The sequence below is a fragment of the Oryzias latipes genome, chromosome 7 (assembly GCF_002234675.1).
Source record: "Oryzias latipes chromosome 7, ASM223467v1".
Classification (NCBI taxonomy): Eukaryota; Metazoa; Chordata; class Actinopteri; order Beloniformes; family Adrianichthyidae; genus Oryzias; species Oryzias latipes.
In genome coordinates this window covers 9,108,549-9,132,860 of record NC_019865.2, presented here as the reverse complement: position 1 = coordinate 9,132,860, position 24,312 = coordinate 9,108,549, and the positions used below count along the sequence as shown (strand labels likewise).

The 24,312-nt window shown below is 38.6% G+C and overlaps 3 protein-coding genes across 4 annotated transcripts; 1 reads left to right on the top strand and 2 right to left on the bottom strand.

Annotated features, from left to right (window-relative positions):
- Positions 1–242: 242 nt before the first annotated feature.
- Positions 243–6,630, bottom strand: LOC101159438 (endothelin-3-like). Its single transcript, XM_011476932.3, has 4 exons — positions 6,323–6,630; positions 6,024–6,216; positions 3,308–3,466; positions 243–2,506 (listed from the first exon to the last, which is right to left on the bottom strand). Exons 1-4 carry the CDS (start codon positions 6,381–6,383, stop codon positions 2,407–2,409), a joined length of 513 nt encoding a protein of 170 aa, XP_011475234.1. The 5' UTR covers positions 6,384–6,630; the 3' UTR covers positions 243–2,406.
- A 6,955-nt stretch (positions 6,631–13,585) lies between these two features.
- On the top strand, positions 13,586–17,921 carry ttll9 (tubulin tyrosine ligase like 9). Of its 2 annotated transcripts, XM_004070376.4 has the most exons (14): positions 13,586–13,740; positions 14,493–14,539; positions 14,611–14,703; positions 14,962–15,073; positions 15,180–15,365; positions 15,492–15,560; positions 15,648–15,738; positions 15,906–15,946; positions 16,021–16,108; positions 16,235–16,293; positions 16,386–16,582; positions 16,857–16,970; positions 17,174–17,298; positions 17,469–17,921. In XM_004070376.4, the coding sequence occupies exons 1-14, from the start codon at positions 13,711–13,713 to the stop codon at positions 17,537–17,539; spliced, it is 1,323 nt and encodes a 440-aa protein (XP_004070424.1). In that variant the 5' UTR covers positions 13,586–13,710; the 3' UTR covers positions 17,540–17,921. The 2 variants fall into 2 exon arrangements, with proteins under 2 accessions (XP_004070424.1, XP_023812284.1); XM_023956516.1 differs by lacking the exon at positions 13,586–13,740 and having other exon boundaries at positions 14,499–14,523.
- A 2,396-nt stretch (positions 17,922–20,317) lies between these two features.
- On the bottom strand, positions 20,318–24,208 carry LOC101159193. Its single transcript, XM_004070653.4, has 4 exons — positions 23,671–24,208; positions 23,389–23,491; positions 21,860–21,924; positions 20,318–21,764 (listed from the first exon to the last, which is right to left on the bottom strand). The coding sequence occupies exons 1-4, from the start codon at positions 23,775–23,777 to the stop codon at positions 20,324–20,326; spliced, it is 1,716 nt and encodes a 571-aa protein (XP_004070701.1). The 5' UTR covers positions 23,778–24,208; the 3' UTR covers positions 20,318–20,323.
- Positions 24,209–24,312: the final 104 nt, after the last annotated feature.

Here is a 24,312-nt window from a genome sequence, read left to right as displayed (position 1 = left end):
GAATCACTCATCTGTTGCTTTTCATTTTTCAAAAAGACTACTTGCGTCATTAAAGAATGTAAAATGTATTAATATTTTTAATACAGCTAAACCATATTAGAGATGTGTGGATTAAATGTTCAAATCATTTTATCTTTATTTGTTCACTCAAATAAGTTTTTCTTAATAGATTAAAACATTTATCTTAACAATATTTGATATATTGATTTGACATGTCGTAACACAAATGCACCAGTCTCCCATTACTGTACAGCATTTTTGCTTTATTCTTTGGATTGCTTTATCAAACAACTTAAATAATCTATTCAGTTTCCATTGCGTGTAGCTTTTCACCCCACAGGCACTACTTAATCATAAGCAATATTAAAAAGTTTTTGGAAAGATTTGTTAATTTTTACCATATTTAAATGTCATAAACATATTATTTTTTAGATACCTTATAACAAAATATTAGTTAAATACTTTGGGATTTATTGCAGTTCTGAAGGCCAAACCATTGCATAACTTAGTTGCATGCACTCTGTTCTTTTTCAATGGATATAAATAATAACAAAGACAAATCATAAACATATGTACAAATTAGATACATGATGTACTGTACATAATATACAAAAGAGGGGAGAACTTTTAAACACAATATACAGCTTTACATTTTTATATAAAACTCTCAATGAAGAAAAGTTTCACGTCCATGTTCAAATCTGATTTTCTGGAAAATTTGAAACAAATGAAACCATTTAATAACTGAAAACTTCACAAGTTAAGCTATGATATTTTTAGATGGAAGGAACCGACTGATTAGACAGACATAAAAATGGAAAGGCTTAACTGTATGGACGTCTCGTTCCCTCTAAATCCCAAATAACAGAAAACAGCCCTGCAATCCCAATTGAAGCCTCAGGGCCAAAGGGAAAAACCAAAACAGAGTGCTTTCTCATGCAACACCTTGTCTTACTTTACTCCCCTCACTCAGAACACAAATATGAAACACTTTTTCAATTAATCTGTGTTTAGCATTTGCAAATATGATCATGGTCTTTACATTTCTTTCCATAGCTTAAGATGACTGATCTAAAGAAAGACAAGATAGTTCTTTCTCCAAAATAGTGAACATACATAAAGATGCAAACATTTTTCTGCACCTTTCAGGCCAGGCCCGTCAGAAGGCCAACGACACAAGAGCTAATCCAATGCAGTTTGAAATAGTATTGCTTATTTTAAATTTGATGCAATTTTTATTTATTTATTTTTTTTTACAAATATCTGACGGCAAGTTTTGCTTTTTTGTGTAACTGATTTTTGCAAAACTCATTGATTGTATAACCTAAAACCTGAACTACAACTTTTTGAGCTACTAGCAAAAACAAAATATGTTCATTTCTTTAACCTGTGTTTTCACTGTACAGTCACTGTACTGTACAATGAAAAACAGTGAGTATTTCAGAGAACAGATAACCTCAAACTAGCAAGAGTTTTCATGCTCAGGCATGTAAATAATGTCTTTTTGCAGTTGCTGTAAAATGTATGGAGTCTGCAACACACAATTATCAACTCGAGCAGCTTAACTCCTACGGTAATCAAGAGATTAGCTTTATTATTATTATTAGCCGTCTTTTCACTGGTTTTTGTGAGAAACGCATAAAATTTAATCATTTTGCTTACAAGAAATTCACAGCTGAAGACGGTTTGTTAAAAGTACAAGTAGTGTGACAGGCTTTACACGGCTTCAGTTGAAAAAAAACGTGTCTGGCTCACGCAGAGTAACTTGGTAAAACTAAACGTGATCAATTTGGTGCCAATATGTAATATTTTTATATATGTGAAACTTTTTTTTTCTAAGAAGAATTAACGATTTTCTCAAATTCCATAAATAATAAAATAAAACCATTCATTAGTACTATTGAAACCGAATCTTTCTACTCTTTTCTAGTTTACACATTCCAGAATTTATAACACCTTTTCAATACACTTATTTTCTGTGGCTCCTCCAGGCACTTTTTCACCTCCCACCAACTCTCTGGAATGTTTATGTTGCTTCTAGTTTTAGATTATCTCTTTGTTGAAAAGATTTAGCCGGGTGTAGACTCTTACATTAGATGTGAAACCAAATTAATGGTGTAATTATGCTTTGAACAAGCAAAGTCCTTGGCTAATATGTTGATATTAAAGGTACCAAAAGGTATTAAAGTAATCCTTCTGTTATTCTCAGGAAAAAAGAGGAAGGTGGGATGCCTGAAGGGGTCGGCATTAGATATTCTGCAGAGTGCTTGAAATCACTTGGCCTGACGGAACTTGCTACAAGAGTTTTGATGTTGAGGAATGTTGGCAGTTTTTAACTCCTCAGTTCTCTTCTTGACTGCGAGCACCTGGGAGGCAAGATGCCAATCAGAGAGTAAAGGGAAGGGGTCAAAGAGGAGAGGCGGATCCATCAGAAGGAGAGGCTCGCAGCTGTTGTCCGAGGCCGGAGACTCTGTGGAGATTTCTGGTCTGAGGAGTCTGACGGAGGCTGTAGAGAGGGCATTTCACAACGACTTAACAGTTGGATTTGCCAATGAGAGGATGGTTTTTATAATTTATCACAACAATACTGAAACACGTTGTGGTCCACAGTGTAAAGCTATCATTACTTTCAAAAGTTTAACTCACTATGGCAACAAATCTCAAAAGGTACATTTCTTCAGATGAATGCGTGGAAAGTTTTCCCCCATTTCCCATCATCCCTCCGTTTACACTCTTTCGGGTCAGCTTGCAGCTCGTTACAACCCTACCTAACCTAACATTACCGATGCAACAAAAATGGCGAGCAGTATTGGAGCTATCCAGCCATACAGTTTTGATCCAGATGCCAGTTCAGACGAGAAAAACATTGTTGTAAAAGGATTTAGTCATCCATAAGTGGATTCATTAGAACGGAACAGAGCAGGAAACTTGTGGCTTGTCGTTGTGGGTTCTATGTAATCTACAAGCTTTTTCCAACAACCTTTTTTTGTCTGCTCCTGATTCACAATGAGCTGAATAAAGAAATCCTTAGAAATGCCATTTTATTCTTAATTTTCTTCATATATGTCTGCCAACATCAGAAAATGCAACAAGAACATGTAAAACAAAAAAAGACTTGATTTTCATTGGAGTGGATCTTTAAATATTCCATTTTTGAGCAAATGCATTCAACAGGACAATCACTGTGGAAATGTAGTGTAATACATTAAAATAAAAATAATAAGTTCATTGATACCTCACAGTCTAACAAATAAATAGTTGTCAGGCTGGATATATTTCAGATCAGGAGAAGGAGGATCAGGCTTACTTTGACCAACAAAAATCTTGGCATTCAGCATCTTTGTCAGTATCAGCACAAATGCAGCGTGGTGTTTTCGGCCCCTCACGCTCAGAGAGTCGAGCACGGGCGGCGCGTCTGCTTCGCTGCTGTCCTCTGTAGCTCGACATCCCATAGGGAACAGTGCGTCTAAGACAGAAAACAGAAAAACCACAGTCTGGCTTTAAGTTGTAAAAAAAAAAAAAGATATGCTCACACCTACTTTGAGTATTTTCTTTGGGTTACAACCTAATGATCAAATCAAAAATAATTCTGATTACAGTTGAACTTTGACCTGTTTTTAAGCTTTTTATTTTATTTTTTTTGCTTTGGTTGTGGATCAATGGGTTTCAGCACCTTTGAACATTTGGTCTAAAGGTGACCACTGAAAACTGCTCATGGAAAAACAAAAGCTGCCAGAGCAGAGAAGCTGCTGGAAGTTAACCCTGACAAACGACTTCCATAGATCAATTTCACTGGGTCAGACCATCCATTGATAGATTTTGCCAGGCCTCCCATCTGGTCACCAACATTTCTGCCATCAGGTTGGCGTTTTCCTTCTTTTCTGTTTCATCAGTTTTCACCATCTGGCATTGATTTTCTGAAGAAGAAAATGTGTTTGTGGCTTGTAAAGCCTTAAAGGTAAAAAGGTCTGCTCTGGAGTATCCCAGCCCAGCATGTGTTCTGCAGAAAGGTCCACACATGAAGGCAAATAGGCTTCATTTGTCATTTAGACTAACAGATCAATTGACAGATGAATAGCTTTCCCCCGTGGACCTGTCAGAAAGTGTTAGACTGCATGCTGTCTGTGTCTGATTGACCGCTCGCTGGGAGCTGACAAACAGCCTGCTTCTTGAATGTTGCCTGGCTAACCTGCTTCTCGCCCGTTTAAAATCATTCCACTTAAGATGAAAAACTCTTTGACCTCTCCAGTCTGAGGTGGCAGCTGGGACATCAGAAAATCCATCCAATTCTTCCTTTAAAGTTCAGGGCAACTATTAGAAAAGAGGCAAAGACTTCAAGGAATCCTGCTTAATTACAGGTTAGTTGTGGCCATGAAAAGACATCATGTTGAGTCTGTTCAAACTAGCACAAGAGAATTCCATCCAATGAGCATCAGCAATCAACAGTTGCTACTATATTTACCCTGTGGCCTGTTTCTGTGTTTCTGTCACGGTTTAAAGCAAGGAGCTGTTTATCTGACACAGCTTGAGGCAATTCAGCACTAGAAAATAGAAAAGATGTTTTGTTTTTTTACATTGTAGCAGTATAAAATTTGATGCAGTCTTTAGTTTGGTTGCAAGGAGGATGAACAAACTGTGAAAGAGCTTAAATTAGGGAAGATGCTGCCTGTTGCAAGTCACATTCACTTGTTTACTTCTTTAGACTTTGCTGAAAAACGCTGGAATTGTTAGCATCTTTGCCTAACTGAAATATTCTTCCTTTCTTCTCACTGCAAATACTGAATCTTAAGAAAGAAAAAAACCTTTGTTTCAAGAAAAATCTTCTTATTTTCTGTCTTGCAAGAGAAAATGTTTCAATTGCAAAATAATTTGACATAATATGTCTTTGTGACTAGATTTTTTTCTTAAAATAAGACACATTTTCTAGCAGATTTTAAGTCATTTAAAGAAAATCTGCCAATGGGGTAAGAATTTTTGACTTATTTTTCAAGGGGCATATTGTTGCAGGCCCACACAGAACTCTTTGTGGATTGTACAGTAATTTCTTCGTGTCTCTGGATTTTCTAAATGGTCAAGTTAGCAGATGGTTCTATAGTTTCTCCATGTAACAGTCATTGGCCCTGATCTTTCAAGGATGTGCAAATACATTAACATTCCGGAACAGCAGACACCCTGACTTGGAAACTTGTGACTATTTTGCGAGAGTAAAAAAACATTTCAGCTGCCTTCAGACTTTAAGATGCAATACATTGCCGATCAGAAGTCGTGAATGATACAGTTGCTATTAAAAAAAAACACAGACAACTAATTTCTGACACCCTCCTCCTCCTCAGTGTCACTAACTTATTAAAATCTCTCAAACTTCATGTCCGAAGCTGGAGATCTTAACCCGTAATGCAGTGGCACAAGGCAGCATGCAAACAGCTGCAGCAACCCTCAAACATCTTAATCAGATAAAAAAGCTTGTTCTGTTCCCATGGAGGGCCAAGAAGAGAGAGTGGGACAAGAGGGACAACTTTGCCACTATGTTGATGAAAAAACGTGTTGCACTTTGTATAAAAAGGAAAGACAATAAGTTATTCCATTTCTTTTTTTTACGCCAAAAATGTCTCTTTTTTTGGATGAAGGTTTATAGCACATAATGTATTTTCTGTTATCAGAATACAAATGGTTGATTTTTCAAAGGTTTCAGTGATAAACAGTTTGGTTGATAGGAACTTATTTTAAGGAGGGATTTTCTCCTGTGATTTGAGACAGTCGCAGGGTTTGTTGCTCTGTTGGGCTTGTCTTCACTTGAACCGTGACTCTGTCTCAGCCTCCGGCTGGATTAAGCTACCGGGCGTGACTTGACTGCAGTGCGCAGCAGTGTGAATGACAGCTTTATCAGAATTCTCAAGCTGGACACAGGCGCAACATCATTTTCTACACGTTGTACCCGCAGAGGCATTGGAGGGTCTGCACAGCGAGCGCGCATCCTTAATGACCACAGATCATCTGAAAGCAGGTTAATCAGCATGTCTTACTCGGGAGTGTTTATCCAGATGATATCCAAGTGGCAGTAGTACACGCACTCTTTGTCCGTGTAGGAGTAACAGGTGCAGCGCTTTTGTCTGGACTTGGTGGTCTCAGACAGCTGGGACCCCCTAGAGTCAAATTCCTGGGCGTCTCTGAGAAGTCTGGGGTTGCTCTCCAAATCGTCGTGGGACATCAGAACACCTTAAAGTGGAGCAATAAAAAAAGCCAAAACAAGGAAATAGTCAATTTTAAATCTAAATTTACAACTCATTGACTTCTTTTTGTTGTTGTCTTTTTACAAACCTACCTTGTAGTAGAATTAATGTAAGAGTTTCAAAAAACAAGATTCTTGCGAGGAAGCGCGTCATTTTAACCCCGTCAGATATTCCCAAAGTCTATCATAACTGTGGGAGGATGCATATCCATTAACTTTTTAGTCCTCCTCAGCTCACATAATCCAGAGTCAAAGGGGGTAGTTGTTGCTCTGTCTCCTAAACTTGTTTCAACCTTTTAATCTGCGCAATGAAGTCTGCGTAAAAAACTCGAATGTGATTTTTTGCGCAGAGTAGAACGATGTCCTCGGTTTCATTCTGCATTCTGACAGCCCTAATCCAAGGTAGATGGTTTTGGAGAGCCTTGCGTACACGCCCCACACCTCCCCCAAACACTCCTGGCTGCTTACTCTGCAACACGCAAAAGCAGCAAGCAAATTCCAAGTCTGTTCTGTTCCCTAATTTCACTTTGGGACAATTTCGAATCCAGTTATGAACTACCTAGCTCACTTGGCCTAGGACTGGTCAAAGTTCTCATTTTGATTTTTTTATATTACATTCATCTGTGTTTCAGAGGAGCTACAAGATGGTTTTTAAATGAGTTGTCACTTAATCCACTTAATATTTACTCCACAAAACGTTGAGGATACACTTTTTAAAGCTTGCTTTTAATGTAAAAGGTAGTTCAAAAGGGTAAATAGAACGGCAAAATAAAAAAAATGGCAATAAAATGGCAATACTTTCTTGTATTGTGAATGATTTTTAATATTCATAATGCAGTGAGTTTTAAATATTTTTGTTTTATTTTTTTAGAAAAATACACTCTTTTGGCAAAGTGAGGCCTATCCTTTCCAATTCAGACTGTAACTGTCCCAGCTTCAAAGTTACACATAAGGATAACAGTTGGTTAGCATTACAACATATACAGACCATACAGACTAAGGTTTTTCAAGATTTTTTAATGATATTCCTTTATCTCTTCAGTGCACAGAGGATAGAGAAAGGATGGCCTAATGGACCAAAGCAAGCATCTCATCTGTTAGAAATTGACCTTGCAGAGGTCAGCAGCATTGATGCAAATCCTCAAAACACAATCAAAGCAACAAATGTTTTTAAGAGTTCTATAGAGGAATGCTTCGGACCGATCCAGGCAAGCAGAACTGTAGTCAAGTTCAGCTTTCTTAAAAGAAGTGCACAGAGATGAATGTGAGCTACTGATGTCAGGCAGGAACTGATTTGTGGTCGAATGTAAAACGGCAGTCAGATTTAGTGAGGAATTGTTCCACTGCAGCTTCTGGTATTGAAGACGGCTCATCCAAAAGGACTTCAAACACTTACAGACAGGCAGGAGAGATCAGCTGGTTTTATTATACTGATTTGAACTCCTTCATTAGTTGTTTAATGAGCTTAAGTCAAAGGTGAAGTAAAAACACACTGTTCTTTAACTGATATTAACTCTGCAGGGTAAATGGGAGCAAAAGAGCAGAATCCAGTTGTAAATTTTATATTGTCAGTGATTAGGCAGTTTACTAAATTGAGGCATAAAGTCTGAAATTGAATTAAGTTAAAATCAAATGAAATGAAGGTGCTTTCATAGTGGGTGGAAGTAAAACCAACAGCCCACAATTGTAAAACTTGGTGTTTTAAAATGTTCTTGTAGTATTTTTTTCTTGATGGAAGACATATTAAAGAAAATTAGCCCAAAATTGCCTTTTTGAGTAATTCTTTATTTAATCCATTGTGAATCAGGACCACATGAAAAAATACTGTTGGAAAAAGCTTATAGCTGTGCTGTGGGTACAATCAGTGAGTCCCAACCTCTCTGCTTTGCTCCATTCTGATGCATCCACCTGCAGACGACTAGATCCATGTTTTCCCCCTCTGAGCTGGCATCTGGCTCAAAACTGAGTGGCTGGATAGCTCCAATATTAAGCTAGCAGGAGACAGTGTTAACAAAAGGATGATGAGCAATGAGGGCAGGTTTGCTCCACACCAAGAGTCCTGCCTACAACTCAGAGGTGAATTTCTCATGAACTGCTTCACTTCTGCAGAAACTATGTCCCAGAGAAAAACACAGTTTTTTGTTTTTGGCCTAAAATGGCATATTCATAACTAAAAACCACTTTAAAACGCTTTTGAACGCATTTAAAACAGATCAAAAGATGATCGGAGTGGGACTTTTAACATCTTTTTATGAGTTATGTCCCTTTAAAAACTTTTTTAGCTTAAACTGCCATCAAAGTTGGGAGGATGTTTGCTGTCTCTCATTTTTAGATTATGACTATATTTGCCATGTATGACTTGTCAACATAAAATAAAAAGGATGTTGAAAAAAAAAACTCTTTTTAAATCTGTTAACACAAAATGAAATTACTTATAAAATCAGTACGACTGATAGCCTTGACATACCATGACGCTCAAAAAGTGTATGTAGCAGAGTAAACAAAAAAAAAGCAACAAATTTAGTTTGTGCTAAAGGTGAATTGTCCCAGGTTTGTGCTTTATTACAAAGGCCTCCACTAAAAAGAAACCTGGTGATTCATTACTCCCCTCTGGTCCCCTCCCAAATTCCCAAGACTTCGGTTTTGTGCCATACCCAAGTTCTCTGGCTTTATGCTTGAGGAGCGAAACAGAGGATTCCATCTAAATGAAGACCATACTCTGTTTTCTTTCTACTGACCAAAGTTATGGAGCAGAATCCTACCAGCAACTTGGTGTGTGTAGTTTAGCTTTCCCAGGTTGTGTGCAGAATTACATCTACCATCTTTTTATATTAACTTTTCATGTTTGGCCCCAGAATGGATTATTGGTAATTTCCCTTAAGTGGGCAATAAAATCTGCTTGTATAATATTTCTTGGCATTGAGGATCAAAGTTAGAAAAATTGCTTAAGGTTATGAAACATGGGGTTCATTTATTTTTATTCATTTTTAATGTCTTCTTGTGTCTTTCGGAACAAACCAAAGTCTGAAAATTGTTTGCCATTTCTTTACTTGTTTCATGACAAAAATCTGTTCACGATCCAGCAACTTTTTGCTCTGTTATTGGCATTTCCATGTTCTGTTGTGCAAAACTTTGCAGACGTCTCCTCCCTGTTTTTCACACACTGACTCCAGAAGTCAGACGTTAAGCTTTGCACAGTGCCATAACTATTCATAATGCTGGCTTTCTTAGCAGCAGGGAAATTGCCATGACAAACTTAAGCGTTTTAAAAATGCATTGCAGAAGCATTAGCAGCCCTTTTCATCTGCTCTGACAGGGCTTCTGTCCATCTAGGCTTCATTTGAAATTATTTTTCTGTGCTGAGTATAGAGATCTACCTGCTTAGCCATCCTGCACATCAATAGATTGGTCGTCTTAAACATCTTAGAAAGCTGCACATGTGTGTTTCTTCAGTATGAGAGTGATAAAAGCAGGTCCAATGTGAACATCAAGCAGGAGTTTTTACCAACATGACTGTTTGATTCCAGTTTTAAAGAGGATAAGAAAAGATTCCAAGAAAATTGACACAAATTTGATTTTCCTTATAATATAACTTTTAGTGTTTAACTTATCCTTTCTTTGGTTTTCTACTTTCAGTCTGTATCAGAGACATGGTAGAGGTGTTTCCTCTGCATGCGGAGAAGGGCTGAAACCAATTTACTGAGGCTTTAAAAGAAGTACATTTATTACAGCTGAACTCTCCACAAAACAGAGCATCTTTCCAAGGTGAACATTATCACTCTAAAATCGGCAACATACCTCCGAAATGGGTTGCAGCTGATGCCCTGGATTCAACAGATTTTATGCTTTGTGGTTTTGTTGCTGCGCAGTAAATGTCGACTATCACCCAATGGAAAATGTTGGGTTGTGGGATGCTTCACGCTAAGTAGTGGGTTCTAAGATTTATGCAAAACCCAGTCAGTGGTAAAATCATAAATGTCAAACTAAGTTAATCACAAAAGGTCCCAATAAAAACCGAATTCGGTGAAGACAATTTTAGAAGAGCAAAAAAGTTGGGATATACCTATAAATCTTCTGTGGACTACAGGATAAGGCTAAGTCAAAAATCAGCAAGAAAAAACCCCAACATGGATTAATCCTCAAAAACAACTTTCAAGTCCAAGATATTGGTTATGATTTTTTTCCCCCCAGGTTGCACAAGGACAAGCGGTTAGCCAAAATTATATGCATAACACGTACAGCTACTATCATAGACAGATAGCTGTTCTCTAAAGGGAAGGCAGCCAAACCTAAAATGATGCACAGACACAAATACAGGGAATGAGCCTCAAAATAAAGATTGTTCACAGGCTGACCTTCGACAGGCATTTGAGGTTTTAAATTGTTGTCATGGATTATTAATGTGATTTTAAGATCTGCTGTAATCTCGAGATAAGAAAGCTACAGACTGTACTTTAACAAGGATGGCTTCATTGTGTGGTTTTGTTAAATTACTTCTAATGCAGTCACACATTCAGTAGAAAAAACACTGAGGGAACATTTTAGAACACTTTTGTGTGTCATTTTGCAGAAATACGTTTGCACACACTGGGCAAAGCAATCCCTAATTTCACAGGGACTATGACTACTTTTCAAGTATGCATTGGAAATGTAACATTAAGCCCTTTAATTGTGTCAGTTTTTTTTTAATCTTAATGTAAAAGTCTTACATTTGGTGGCTTGCATCTCACACTTATAGTTGTATCTGCACATCTATTTGATATTCCTAACAAACCTGAGGCAGGTTCTCCACTTGCAATGCTGACAAAAAAATATCTTAACTGCTAAAAATTTTATGTACTTGAAAGACAATTTAAAAATGCATCAAAGAAGTCTCTTGAGGATATTCTAAGGAACATTTGTGCAGCTACAAAATCTTATGAAGTTGTGCAAACATTTTAGAGGCAACCTGGCTTTGAACTAATGACTGGGTGAAGGACTATGCAGGGAAGCATGTTATATCAATGGACCGTAAGGAATTTTAATCTTTCTATGGCATGAAATCAAAGAGAAAGTAAAAACCAGGTGTTTTCAGATCATTTGCTTTCAAAATATTTCTGTCACGCCGAATTGCAGATTCAAGTACTGAACTGTTTGCCGTACTCGTCTTTTTAATTACGTTCCCACCACTCAGATAATCTGATCAATTACCTGACTTTTTACATGACTGGCTAATAAATGGGATATTTATTTTAATGTTCTGTTCAGGTTTTTCAGAATCAGAAGAGGCCAACTCCACAATTTTGTAGCTTTTTGGCGCCATCATGTGGTTATTGTATTATGAACAAATAGAAAAAGAATTATTATTTCATTTTTCTTTGATTTTGATTTGAAATGGTGTGTTTCAAGCAATTAATTAGAAATAATACACAATTGTTGATGGAAAAGTACAGAGAAGGTCAGAAGGAGCTGCATTGTGTGTTCGTAGATTTAGAGAAGGCGTATGACAGGGTGCCGAGGGAGGAGCTGTGGTACTGTATGAGGTCGTCTGGAGTGGCAGAGAAGTATGTCAGAGTAGTTCAGGACATGTATGAGAGAAGTATGACGGTGGTGAGATGTGCTGTAGGTCAGACAGAGGAGTTCAAGGTGGAGGTGGGACTACACCAAGGATCAGCTTTGAGTCCTTTTTTGTTTGCTATGCTGATGGACAGGCTGACAGACGAGGTAAGACAGGAATCTCCCTGGACAATGATGTTTGCTGATGACATTGTAATTTGCAGTGAGAGTAGAGAGCAGGTGGAGGAACAGCTAGAGAGGTGGAGGTTTGCTCTGGAAAGAAGAGGCATGAAGGTCAGTCGTAGTAAGACAGAATACATGTGTCTGAACGAGAGGGATCAAGGTAGAAGCGTTAGGTTACAGGGGGCTGAGGTGAAGAAGGTGCAGGAGTTTAAGTACTTGGGGTCAACAGTTCAGTGTGATGGGGAGTGTGGAAAAGAGGTGAAGAGGCGAGTGCAGGCAGGTTGGAGCGGGTGGAGGAAAGTGTCAGGAGTGTTGTGTGACAGAAGAGTGCCAGCAAGACTCAAAGGAAAGGTGTACAAGACAGTGGTGAGACCAGCTCTGCTCTATGGGTTAGAGACGGTAGCAGTGAGACAGAGACAAGAGGCTGAGATGGAGGTAGCGGAGATGAAGATGTTGAGGTTCTCCTTAGGAGTGACCAGGTTAGACAGGATAAGGAACGAGTACATCAGAGGGACGGCTCATGTTGCCTGTGTTAGCGACAAAGTCAGAGAAGCCAGACTGAGATGGTTTGGACATGTTCAGAGGAGGGATAGTGGATATATTGGTAGAAGGATGTTGGAGATGGAGCTGCCTGGCAGGAGGGCAAGAGGACGGCCAAAGAGGAGATATATGGATGTCTTAACAGAGGACATGAAGTTGGCTAATGTTAGGGTAGAAGATGTCCATGATAGAGTGAGGTGGAAAAGGATGATTCGCTGTGGCGACCCCTGATGGGAAAAGCCGAAAGAGAAAGAAGAAGAATTAGAAATAATACACAAAAGCAATACAATCATCAGTTATACATTCATACAATAACTAATCAAATTTAGGATAATTAGACATACTAATAAATATTGCTTGAAAGGGAGTGGAAGGAAGCGATTTTATATAATCCCACCCCCGTTACACTTAACCATTATATTACATGATTTATCAATATCCGGTTCCTAGCTTTTATCAGACAGAATTAAGAATCTTGAAATATCAATAATACATAATAACTACTTAATTATTATGTAAAAATAACTATTTCAGAAATCAACATGGCAAATGCAGATCAGTTATATAAAATATATGCAGATTATGTTACTTATAAAAGTCATTCATATGATTAAAAAATAATACTATATCAGTAAAATACACAACACTGTTTCAGAGATTTTCATAGCAAAATTTCATCAAGTATCAAAAGTTTAAAAAATGTGCAAAATTATGTTACATTAGGAAAGATTTGTGAATCAATTTATCAATTTTTGGAGCAAGTGAAGTAATATTCATTAAACGTCGATTCAAAAAAAACAACATGTTTATAAAGAAAAAGAGGGCTGCCTTCTTCTTCATTTTGTTTTTCTTTTGATAGAAACAAGACTGTAATATTTTATTCCTTTTTCACACTTATTACTTTTTCTCTTAAATGGTGAATATAGTCACAGTCCACGCTATGACATTGTTTACTAAAGACCTGCCCTTGTATATAAACCTCATTCTATTTTATAAAAAATGGTCACATGTTTACAAGTTTAAATTTTCTTGGATCTTCGTGAAAAGTCTGAATTCTACGGTGGCCTACGAGGACAATCCCCCCCGTGGGTCCGTTTCCTGGTAACCATGACAACATGTGTGCTGGTGCTCTTCCACCGCACGGTCCTGCAGACGCGTCTGTTAACGTCGAGTGCTGCCAAATACATTGTCTTATTTAATAATAGTTGTGTCAAACAGTTCTGATGACGAGCGCATCAGTATTAAAAAACAAGGTAAATATTTGTAAAGAAAGAATCATTTCAAGCAAAGAAACGTCCTTTAGCTTAGTGCTAATTAGCATTGCATTACTTTTAATCTTAGCAACAAGCAATTTGCTAATTATTAGCATTGGATTAGGAGAGTTTGCAATTAAACTAACAGGATTAGCAAGAGAATAGTTAGTAGCCTAAATGCTCCTAACGTAATTTGATTTCATGAACATCATCATGAACGAACATCAGTCTCATTTATTAAGAAAGATGCTAATAAATAATGGGACACTTGTTTGGGGCATGTGCTAGCATCCTGGAATTAAAAAATAATGTATTTCTCATAGAGATGTTATATAAAAAAGACTGAAACAAAAAAGAAGTTAAAAAACTTTTCAGATAGAATTAAAATATGGAGGCAATATGCTAGTGTTTACATAAGAATTATTTTGAGCTGTCATTTATATTTGCTCATTTATTTCTTAGTTTTGCATTGTTTTAAACATAACTTGGTAATTTAATTTTTAAAACCTTTGGAAATGTTTACAATCAAAGCCAAAACATAATATTGTACTTATCATAATACTTTTAATACCATAAGTCTTTATATAACTTTATTATCTTAAAAAATACTGTATTTCCTTCAAAAATGTTTGACATGAACTTTGTAAACGCTTCTGTGAGTTCTGTAAGTTTCTATTTGCATTAGATTGCTATTTGTTTGCGTTTGTGTGTAAGTATTAGAATTCTGACTTGTCTTTACTTATTCATTACAGACATCTGGGTGTAAAAGCTCAATTGACCATGGTAAAAGTGAAGAAAGGTTGGTTTTCGGCTCAGTTGTAATTATCTATGTGCAAAAACTGATAATATTAAATATCATAAACTTTGCAGGGAGGGACGAAACTGTATTCGTTATAAATGTGTCCCACTCAATACCATAAAAGACGTCATGCACCAAAGACCAAACTGGATAGAAGTCAAAGAGTGAGTAGACTGCTGTAGTAGCCCCTCTGTCTGTAAAGAGTGTTTATATATATTAAGCAGAGACGTTTGGCATCCGGCGTAAAACATTGCCAAATCTACCATGCGACTCGTTCGCTGTGGCGACCCCTGATGGGAGAAGCCGAAAGTGGAAGAAGAAGAAGCAGAGACGTTTATCCGACTCCAAGAATGGATGAGGAATACATTCATTAAAATGTTTCATTTTTTTAAATTTGTGTTGATTTGTGGTATCTTTTACAGTGATGGAGAGTGGGACTTTAACTGGTGTGATGTGGGCTGGCTACGGGAGAATTTTGACCATGCATACATGGAGGAACATGTCAGAATAAATCACTTTCGCAACCATTATGAGGTGAAGTGGGGCCGATGTCACATGCCACATTTGTAAACATGAAGAAAGTCTTCACTCCGAATAATGATCATGTCATCTTTTCCTGTTTCTTTGTTTCATATCTCAGCTTACACGCAAAAATCTCATGGTAAAAAACCTCAAAAGATTTCAGAAAAACCTGGAAAAGGACATGGGGCGTACCGAGGCATCTAAATGTGATTTCTTCCCGAGCACCTATGCAATGCCGAGCGAATATCATCTCTTTGTGGAGGAGTTCAACAGAAATCCTGGCAGCACTTGGATCATGAAGCCAGTGAGCTAAAGTAGTCCACAAATACAGAATTCTTCCAAAAACAGCGTATTATCTCAGTTATTTGATTATCACAAAAAATGTATCTTCATATGATGAAAGCATAAAAGTAACTGATGCATTATTTAGGTTGCAAAGTCCCAAGGGAAAGGGATTTTTCTATTCAGGAAACTGAAAGACATCATTGACTGGAAGAAGGTAAGCTGATCATAGAAATACAGTAAATAGAATTGTTAAAACAAGAGTTCTAGACTAAGCTAAATTATTGCTGGTGTTCTTCCACAGGATCGCTCCCGGTCAGAGGAGCAGAAGGATGCCGCTCATTTGGACAGCTATGTAGTACAACGTTATATTGAAAATCCCTACCTGATTAATGGTAACAAATAAAAAAAAACAATTTTAAAAAGTAAAAGTTTGAATATTTAATAGAAAAGAGTTCCTAATTAAGAAAGAACATAACAGCTTAAAATTAGTTTCGCAATTAATGAGACCGTAGATGCTTTAAATCATTATTCTTTATGGGGTTTTTTTCGTTTCTCACAGGTAGAAAATTTGACCTGAGAGTTTATGTCCTTGTCACTTCGGTATGATCAAATCAATTTTTATCAATTTTGCAGATCGATTTGACGACTGAAATCCATGTATGTTTTCCTCTTAGTATGTTCCTTTGAAAGTCTGGCTGTACAGAGATGGCTTTGCCCGCTTCTCAAGCTCTCGCTTTTCTCTCAGCACCATAGATGACAAATGTATCCTTTTTTTTTTTTCTGGCCGCATTTGCATTTTAATATATTTATGTTATATAATAGTTCTCATAATCCACATTTCTTTTCCTTTCTTTGACTTGTTTAAACATCCTTACTGCTGCCTCTTAGACATGCATCTCACGAACGTGTCTGTTCAAAAAACAGCACCTGACTACGACCCTGAAAAGGTGTTTCCTGAAATACACAAACAAATGACTTATCCTGTTACCGAATATCTTAATCATTTGTACTCAAGACTATATTTGTGCATCTGGAATAGGGGTGCAAATGGCAAATGCAGCAGCTAAGAAGATACTTGACTGCAAAGTATGGCAGAGAGGTGGTTGAAACTCTTTTTGGAGACATGGATAACATCATCATCCGAAGCCTTCAGAGTGTGCAGAAAGTCATTATAAATGACAAGCACTGCTTTGAGCTCTACGGTTATGACATCCTGCTGGATCACAACCTCAAACCGTAAGTGCCTAAACATGAATGTGAACCAAAAACAAGCTTTCTTTAGCCAAGTAACATAAAGAAATGTGGCACATTGCACATAAAAAGGAAAATCTGCTCTGTAACACAAATGAACCACAATATGTGCTCTGTGTATCACTCTACTCTAAAATTAGAACGCAGTCACCAACAATCCTCAGTAAAGCATTTGCTGATGTTCTGCTCTGGACTACAGCGGCTCTAAAGGTTAAGAAAAATGTTTGCTGGACGTCTGCACCCCTCCATCTCTTTGCAGGTGGCTGATTGAGGTGAATGCCTCTCCATCACACGCACCCAGCAGTCAAGAGGATTACGAGATGAAGTACGGACTGTTGGAGGACACTTTGAATGTTGTTGACATGGAAGGAAGGTAGAAAACCTAATCTCACCACACAGTTGGTTTTTCTCTCCTTTTATCATGGATTTTAAGAAGATAAACCAGTTAACCCTTTAAATTATAGCACTTAAAACAAGCTAATAGTTTGCTGTTAAACATTACTTATAGTTTGTTCAGATGGATGCACAAGTGTTAACAGTGTGTTAATGTTAATAAACTGTCAATCTCCTCATCAGGCTGACTGGTCAGGAGAAGAGAGTTGGAGGTTTTGATCTCATGTGGAACGATGGGCCCGTTTACACAGAGGACCTCAACTTACAAACCTTTGGCAGCTTAAGCTTTACAGCCAACACACATTTGGGTAACTTTGGATGATGACATCTAATCAAACAACATATTGTTACATTTTGTGATGCAAATCTGAGCAGGTTACTCCTGTGCTGCAGCTAGAATGAGATTCTTGTGAAACAGCAGCAAGAAAATGATTACAAAAATACTTCCAGCTGTAAATGAGAATGCTTCTTGTTGCAGGCTGTGTTAATGACAGGGAGAAGAACCTCCGACAACTGCTGAAACCATTTCCCCTCCAGAAGAAGATTTAACTCCAACCAAGATTTCTTCCACAGCATAAATGGCTCAGCAGTTTTTTAAATGTTTGTTTACATATACATCTTCAGAAGAATTAGTTCCTCCTGAACATTTAATGAAGCTGTAACCTTTGTTCTCACCTGCAAAAATGCTAATTAGCCCATTTTTTGAATATACAAAACAGAGCAAAAGCATCAAACTAGAGTTTCTTCATATCAACTAGTTTATGGATTCTATAGACATGCTTGTATTTGCTATGTGGGAATGTTGATGTGCGCTAATAACAATGCCACTTTCTAAATCCATAAATTTGTCTTACCAATTATTTGAATTAAATCAATCTATATTAATAAAGCAATGCTTTATTCCGAAAGAATAAACAGAGCAGCAGTCTTCCGTGTGTGTGTAAAACATTTATTTATACGCCTTACAATGAATTGCATTCAACACACAAAAAAAGAAATAAAAAAAACACACCAAGATATCAGCGTGCATGTAAGAGGAGTGTAGTTCACATCTACAATAATAATTCCTATCCTGGCTTGTTACTTAATGGCTTTGATATTTTAACAGACATTTACTAAATAGGTGCAGTCAGCGTTTATCACACTTATACTTTTTGTTCCATGGAACTAGTGCACACGTTATAAACCACACAAGAAACAGAGAGCGCTCTAATTTGATTAAGTGCTCTACAGACATCAAGTATGTAGCGGAATGTAAGGGTGATATTTGAAAACACCACCACAGTACAACCAAGTTGCCATGTGTGTTGAAATCCCTGGAATGACAGCACATGAGACAAAGTTACATTCCTCGACTTTTACTTAACCTTTCTCCTACTGCGGCATAGTAAAACATGACCACAACTGTGACAGATACAAGTCCACCAGAACACTTATCAGAAATAGAACTATGGTATATAAAATCTGAAAAAATATGCATTTACATTCATAACAAACGTTACATTGTCTTAAATGACAGGAAGATTTCCGCTCTATGCAAAATACACCAATTATCATTGACTACAATTCAAGCTGCTAAAAGATGGAAAGCCCTTGAAACGTAAATTAAGAAAAAAAAAAACAAAAACTAAATTACTTACTTTAACAATCTATTAGGGGTGTAACGCAATTTAAAAATGATTCGATTCATCTCATAATTTGTGGTTGCTGATCCAATTCAAAATCAATGTTGGCTTGTTTTGAACGATCCGATTCACTGACCCAAGATCGATCCAGAGCATCTTTAGCCAAAAAATCAACCGTGTGGCTCAGAGATAAAGACCTGAGTACTGAACGGTACAGGGGAAGTTTCCCAGATATCTTGTATTTCTTGCAAGATAATCAAATGTAAATTAAATATGTGCACAAACAAACAAGTAAACAAGAATTAATGGCAAATCCATTCACCTTTAAGTGTCATAAAGTTCAGCCCAATGCTGCATCTCCACATTAAAAGAAAACATTATTAGAGCATTCTACCACACTGTACAGTCACATGTCTTTGCAAAATTCAAAGTATTTCCACACATTGGACTGGAATGATGGACTGATCATTTTTGCTGCCATCACACGTGTTTGTTTGTCCGCTGTGATGCACTTGATCTTTTTTACTTCATAGTAAAATAAACCTACCTTGTCTCAATCCAAATGGTATCGATTCCAGACCGATCTGGTTGGATTGTGGGATTAGAAATCGATTAATTGGTTAAGTTAATTAATCGTTACACCCCTAAAATCTACACAATAGCAATAACTCACCACTTCATGCACCTCTTGTTTCATTTCAAGATGGTTAAACTTACGCATCTTAAGACATAGGATACAAAACAATAAAAAGCAACATCTTTGGAAAAAAAATACATTCAAACATCAAATGTTGCTCAGGTTTCTGATGATTGGAATGCAGTGACTCGTGTTAAAAACCACTATGGATTGCTTGCTTTGTAAGCTTTCCAGTGGTACAGTAAATGCTTGCATTATCTTTATTTTATGTTAGTTGAATATTGCAAAACCACTGCAAGTGCAGCAAAATAGTTTACATAAAAGCAGTTTTGTTTTTTTAAATAATGCACTAGCAAGACTGGGTTTTTAATGGAACCTTGAGTCAAACACAAATCCCTGTATTACAGTTATATCTTTACAGTTTGGATTAATTACAAGAAATGTTAATCTACCTGTATTGTAGCTGCTAAACTGCAAGAGTCAAGGGTGCAGAACTCATCTGAAAGCTGGACGTCCCTCCCATGCTACGTTCACACCGGGCTTGGAAAATGTGCATTCAAGTGATTGCTTCCAATGAAAAGTCTAAGTTAAAGTATGTTTTGGATTTCCGTGTTCACACGTCACTATGCAAGTTTTTAAGTCTGGGATACATAATTTTTAGTTCATGGAAATGCCAACCGTTTGAAAATAAATCATGATCGAGGTTTGTGCCCGGACGGAAGTATATTACACCAAGTCTTTCATATATCAGAAAAAAGCTGTGAAAGAAAACATCTGGAGCGAGATATGACTTTTCGCACCAAACCTCTTCCAATTGTTGGAACATGCGCTAGCATCAAATAGCAACAGGCCTGTGTGAACACCGAATGCTAAAAGCGCGTTCAAAACCCATGTTCAGTACGTTGTTGAACGTGCCACACATGCCCGGTGTGTACGTAGCTTCACACTGGCTTATTCTGTAAAGTAGCTGGAACATGTTAGTATCACATAGATTTGACAGACAGCAAGCATAGGTTTAAGCTTTTTGCCAAGTAACCATAAGTAAAGAACTACACTGTAAATTGATGAGGGTTACTTTGCAACAAAGTGCACATTTTTTGTTTTGCCATTCTGCTTATTATTAAGCGGAGCTTTGGACAAAGACGCTGGCTCTTTAGCAGCTTTTTTAATGGCAGCTTTAGAGGCCTGACCTCTTGCCTCGATCCTCTGCCAGTCCTTCTCTTCCCTTTTAGATGCCACCAACTCTCTCTTACTTGCAGCAAAACCCCGTTTCTCTGCAACTGGTGTAACAGGTGTTTTAATTCCCCCAGCTTGATTTTTGACATCCGTCTCCGAGTTGGCTCTGACACGGCTTTTCCTCATCTGACTTTTGCCGTTCTGGTGTGTGCCGCCTTCCTGGGTGTGCTTGCGGACATTGCCTGCAGCTTGCATTTGTTTAAGATGACTCTTCCCAGCTGAGGGGCTAACCGGGGTCTGAGCCCCTCCTCCACTCTGTCCTCCGGGGCTCCTACCTTCGGTCGACGACGCTCTGGTCTCGCTGCTGCTTCTCTTTGCTGCGGTGCCAGGCCGTGCTCTGCGTTCAAACAGTGGGCTTAGTCGCGAGTGCCGCTGGTAAGCATAGGATGAGCAGCTTCCATTGCACAAGGGATAGCGGATGTGACAGTGTGGACAAACAGGAAAGCGTGAAAGTTGGTGCTGAGCCGAAGCAGGCGATGGGGGGTTGTTGACTGGCGTGTAGGGGAAAGCTCTCTGGCTGGGCCTCATGCCCTTGGGGGAGTTTAGACGGGATGATGGGGCTGTGTGAGGCCTGGATGGGTTAGCTGCAGCAGCAGAGGGGAAGCTTTGTGGTCTTGTGCGGCTCCCAGGAGGACGGCTGCTCTCTGCTTGCACTGTTTGAACCTGGAGCCACTCTAGCTGCAGCAACCTCTCCAGGTACTTCTCCAACGGTCCCACAGGCTTCGGCCGGGGGGCACCGCGACCTTCGGTGTGAAGAAACACTGCCAGCTGTCTCAGACTCCAGCTGTTGAAGGGAGGTGGCAGGAAATCTGGATAACTGTACTTCGGTTTCTCGATCTCATCTTCATCATCATCCTCCACTGTTCCATGGGGCCCTGGGAAGTCTGGGGGGAAGTCATCAATGTTGATGATTTCCGCCCGGAGGTTAAGGTGTGGAGGTGTGCAGGGGGTGCATGGAGAGGGTAGAACAGGCAGCCTTTCAGAATCTGACAGATCACTGGCACTGTCAGTGTCTTCCTCTTTATGGATGTAGTGCTGCAGGGACTCTGGGGTCGGGGCCAGGGAGTGTGACAGAAGTAGAGCTGGTGATTGACGTAGCCCTGATATTGGGGAAAGGGGAAGAGATAGCGCGCGCCGATTTTTCCCCACCCCCTGGCGATTCTGTGGTAGCTCAATGCTGCATTGTGACGGTCGTTGGATGTCTCGTTTGTCCTCTTTTCTCTGTGCAGACAGGTGTTTCCGATGTAGGGGTCTCAAATCGCCATCTTCCTCAGGACTGAAAAAAATCAGAAGAGTAAAAAAAAAAACATCCTAGTAAAATTAAAAATGTGTTGTATTTGGAAAAAAGCATGTATTGTGTTCAGCTCTGACCTGGAGACTTTGCTTGTGTTCTTTGTACTAACAGACTTAAGTTTTCCACCTTTAGATTGAGCACCCTGTAAAAATAAAAAACAAAATATAAATAAAAGAGAAGAAAATTATTTATTTTATTTTAAATATTCATTAATACAATTTTATAGATTTTGTCAACAGAACAATTTTCAGCAATGCAATCATTTTACTTTAAAGTCCCGCTCCAATCACCCTTTGATCTATTTTCAAAGCATTCCCAATGGTCTTCCAATTATGATTATGCCATTGTAGGCCAAAATTTAGAAACCTGTGTCGTTTTCTAGCACATAGCAGAAATTAGCCGCCTAATTGTGGGTGGGACTGTTGGCGCAGACTAAGCCTGCCCCCTTCCTATCATGCATCTGTTTATGTGCTCTCCGGTTAGCTTACAGCCCTTCACAGCTCCAACCTACCATTACAGTATTCACCCTGTATTCGTGAGGTCAGGGACCAGAGACACTAGCAAATACGGAAAACTCGACACCCCCCCGACCAAAGAATGTCTGACACCAATCCTGACTCATCAAAGACAGTTGTGAAACATTTCTGATGCGTTGTAAATCCTTTTATTAAAGAACACTAGAATATTGCTCAACATAAAGAGGTTTTTTAATAAGAGCAATAGACTGTACTGTAGTGTAGTGTACTTTAGAACGCACATTAGGAGTGTCGCTCTGTCTCTCTGTGCCTTAAGACCAGGAGCCCATGCTTCCTCCTTCATCAGTTAAGTGCGAGATGGCATCTTCTTCATTGTTCATTCATCCAGATGATAATTATTCTTCCTCAGCGTATCAGGATACTTTCCAACTGCTTCTGAGTCAGCTGATGTCATTTTTCCATGCAGGGGGACAAACGTCAGTTATAGCGATTCAGGAACCGGTGGAAATAGCTGTGAAATATTCCTTAGCAGCGAGGAAGGAAGCCAAAGGGCCGGCGTCCTCTTCATCTCCGCTCCCCTCCTCAGAAATTCCCGCAGAAGTCTCATACAAGCTTCTTGAGTTCTGTCTGAGTTTTAGTAATGTAGTAAATCAGCAAATACGTGAAACCGCAAATAAATGGGAATAAGCGCGGGTACACTGTACAATCCAGCTGTACAGTTTTGAGCCAGATGCCCACTGTGAGGAGGAGAACACAAATGTACACGGATCTATTTGTCTCCAAGTGAATGCACCATGGAGCTTGTGGCTCGCCATAGAAACTACTTGTATGTCACACTTAGAAGCTTTTCATCAGCTTTTTTCTTGTCTGCTCCTGATTCAAAACGATTTGAATTGGCAGAATTGACAAAGCCTTTTGGATAACAGGTGAAACGTCTTCTAACTTTAAAAACTAAGTCCAGATGAAAGCCCCTAAACCTACTACTATGATGTCCTCCATACAGAAAAAAAAGCAAAGAGAACATTTGAAAAACACCAACAACAAAAAAAAAAACCATAGTCATCCTCGATGTCTAAAGCAATGTTTTGAAAACTTGCATTATTCTAGTCATTATTATGTAAGTCACATACCCTCTGCATTGCTGTCACTGTGTCCTTATCCTGGTCAGGTCCTGGCAGCCCATTTTTCAGCTGTCCCACCACAGGTTTTTTTGTTTTGTTACTTTTCTTAGAACTGTAAATATATGAATGAATGAATGAATGAATGAATGAATGAATGAATGAATGAATGAATGAATGAAGGAATGAATGAATGAATGAAGACAAGTTTAATTAGACTTCTCTCTTTCATTTGAGCACGAGACCAAACTCGGACAATATTTGTATTGGTGTCACGGTGAAATCAGGGCCTACCTCGTCACTGGCCCGCTGTTTTCGGTATTCTTAACCCGGATTTTCTCTTTGGAAACGACGCGTTTAAGTGTCGTGGATGCTGTGCGTTCCTGCATGATGGGTCCCATGTTGCACCCCACGAGATGCTCCTCCGAAGGCGAAGCCAGTGTGGAGTCTTAAAGCCAACGGTTGCTAAAGAAGCCAACCGACATCCCTGATGGCACACTCTTGTGTCAAATTATGATTTAAAACACCCATTTTCTCTGCAGTGTTGCAATGCATCGTGTGCAGATATTTCTTTGCCTCCGCTGGTAAAAACTATTTTTCCGTCCGTCCGTCCTTTTTTTGTCTTACGTCGACCTTTCGGCGTTCGGCCACGATTATAAAATGATTCTTAGTGCACTTGTGTCAGCGGACGCCTTCATCTTCCAACTGTCAGCCTACTCGCCATTGCTAAATGCAACACAGTAGAAAAGCGTAGACTCTCTGTAGGGCTCTCCTTCCCAATCTGGAAGGTTTGTTTACCTGCTCCTGACAGGCTCGCTGCCTTTGTCAAAGGGAGTGTCACTGGTGCATTATGGGACTTGTATTGTAGTATATTAAGCAATTGCTTGTACCACCACAAATACTTCATTTAGAAGCTCTAGTCATTGCAAAGTACAG

Excerpts from the sequence above, each read along its gene's own strand:
- LOC101159438 (XM_011476932.3), bottom strand. The coding sequence starts at position 6,383 with ATGACGCGCTTCCTCGCAAGAATCTTGTTTTTTGAAACTCTTACATTA. Across the intron at positions 3,467-6,023 it reads ATCTGGATAAACACTCCCGA|ACGCACTGTTCCCTATGGGA; the intron begins GTAAGACATGCT and ends TTTCTGTCTTAG. Across the intron at positions 2,507-3,307 it reads CAAGATTTTTGTTGGTCAAA|CCTCCGTCAGACTCCTCAGA; the intron begins GTAAGCCTGATC and ends CCCTCTCTACAG.
- ttll9 (XM_004070376.4), top strand. The coding sequence starts at position 13,711 with ATGACGAGCGCATCAGTATTAAAAAACAAG. Across the intron at positions 14,540-14,610 it reads CATGGTAAAAGTGAAGAAAG|GGAGGGACGAAACTGTATTC; the intron begins GTTGGTTTTCGG and ends TAAACTTTGCAG. Across the intron at positions 15,366-15,491 it reads GCACTTGGATCATGAAGCCA|GTTGCAAAGTCCCAAGGGAA; the intron begins GTGAGCTAAAGT and ends TGCATTATTTAG.
- LOC101159193 (XM_004070653.4), bottom strand. The coding sequence starts at position 23,777 with ATGGGACCCATCATGCAGGAACGCACAGCATCCACGACACTTAAACGC. Across the intron at positions 23,492-23,670 it reads AACAGCGGGCCAGTGACGAG|TTCTAAGAAAAGTAACAAAA; the intron begins GTAGGCCCTGAT and ends ATATATTTACAG. Across the intron at positions 21,925-23,388 it reads CAGTGACAGCAATGCAGAGG|GGTGCTCAATCTAAAGGTGG; the intron begins GTATGTGACTTA and ends TTATTTTTACAG.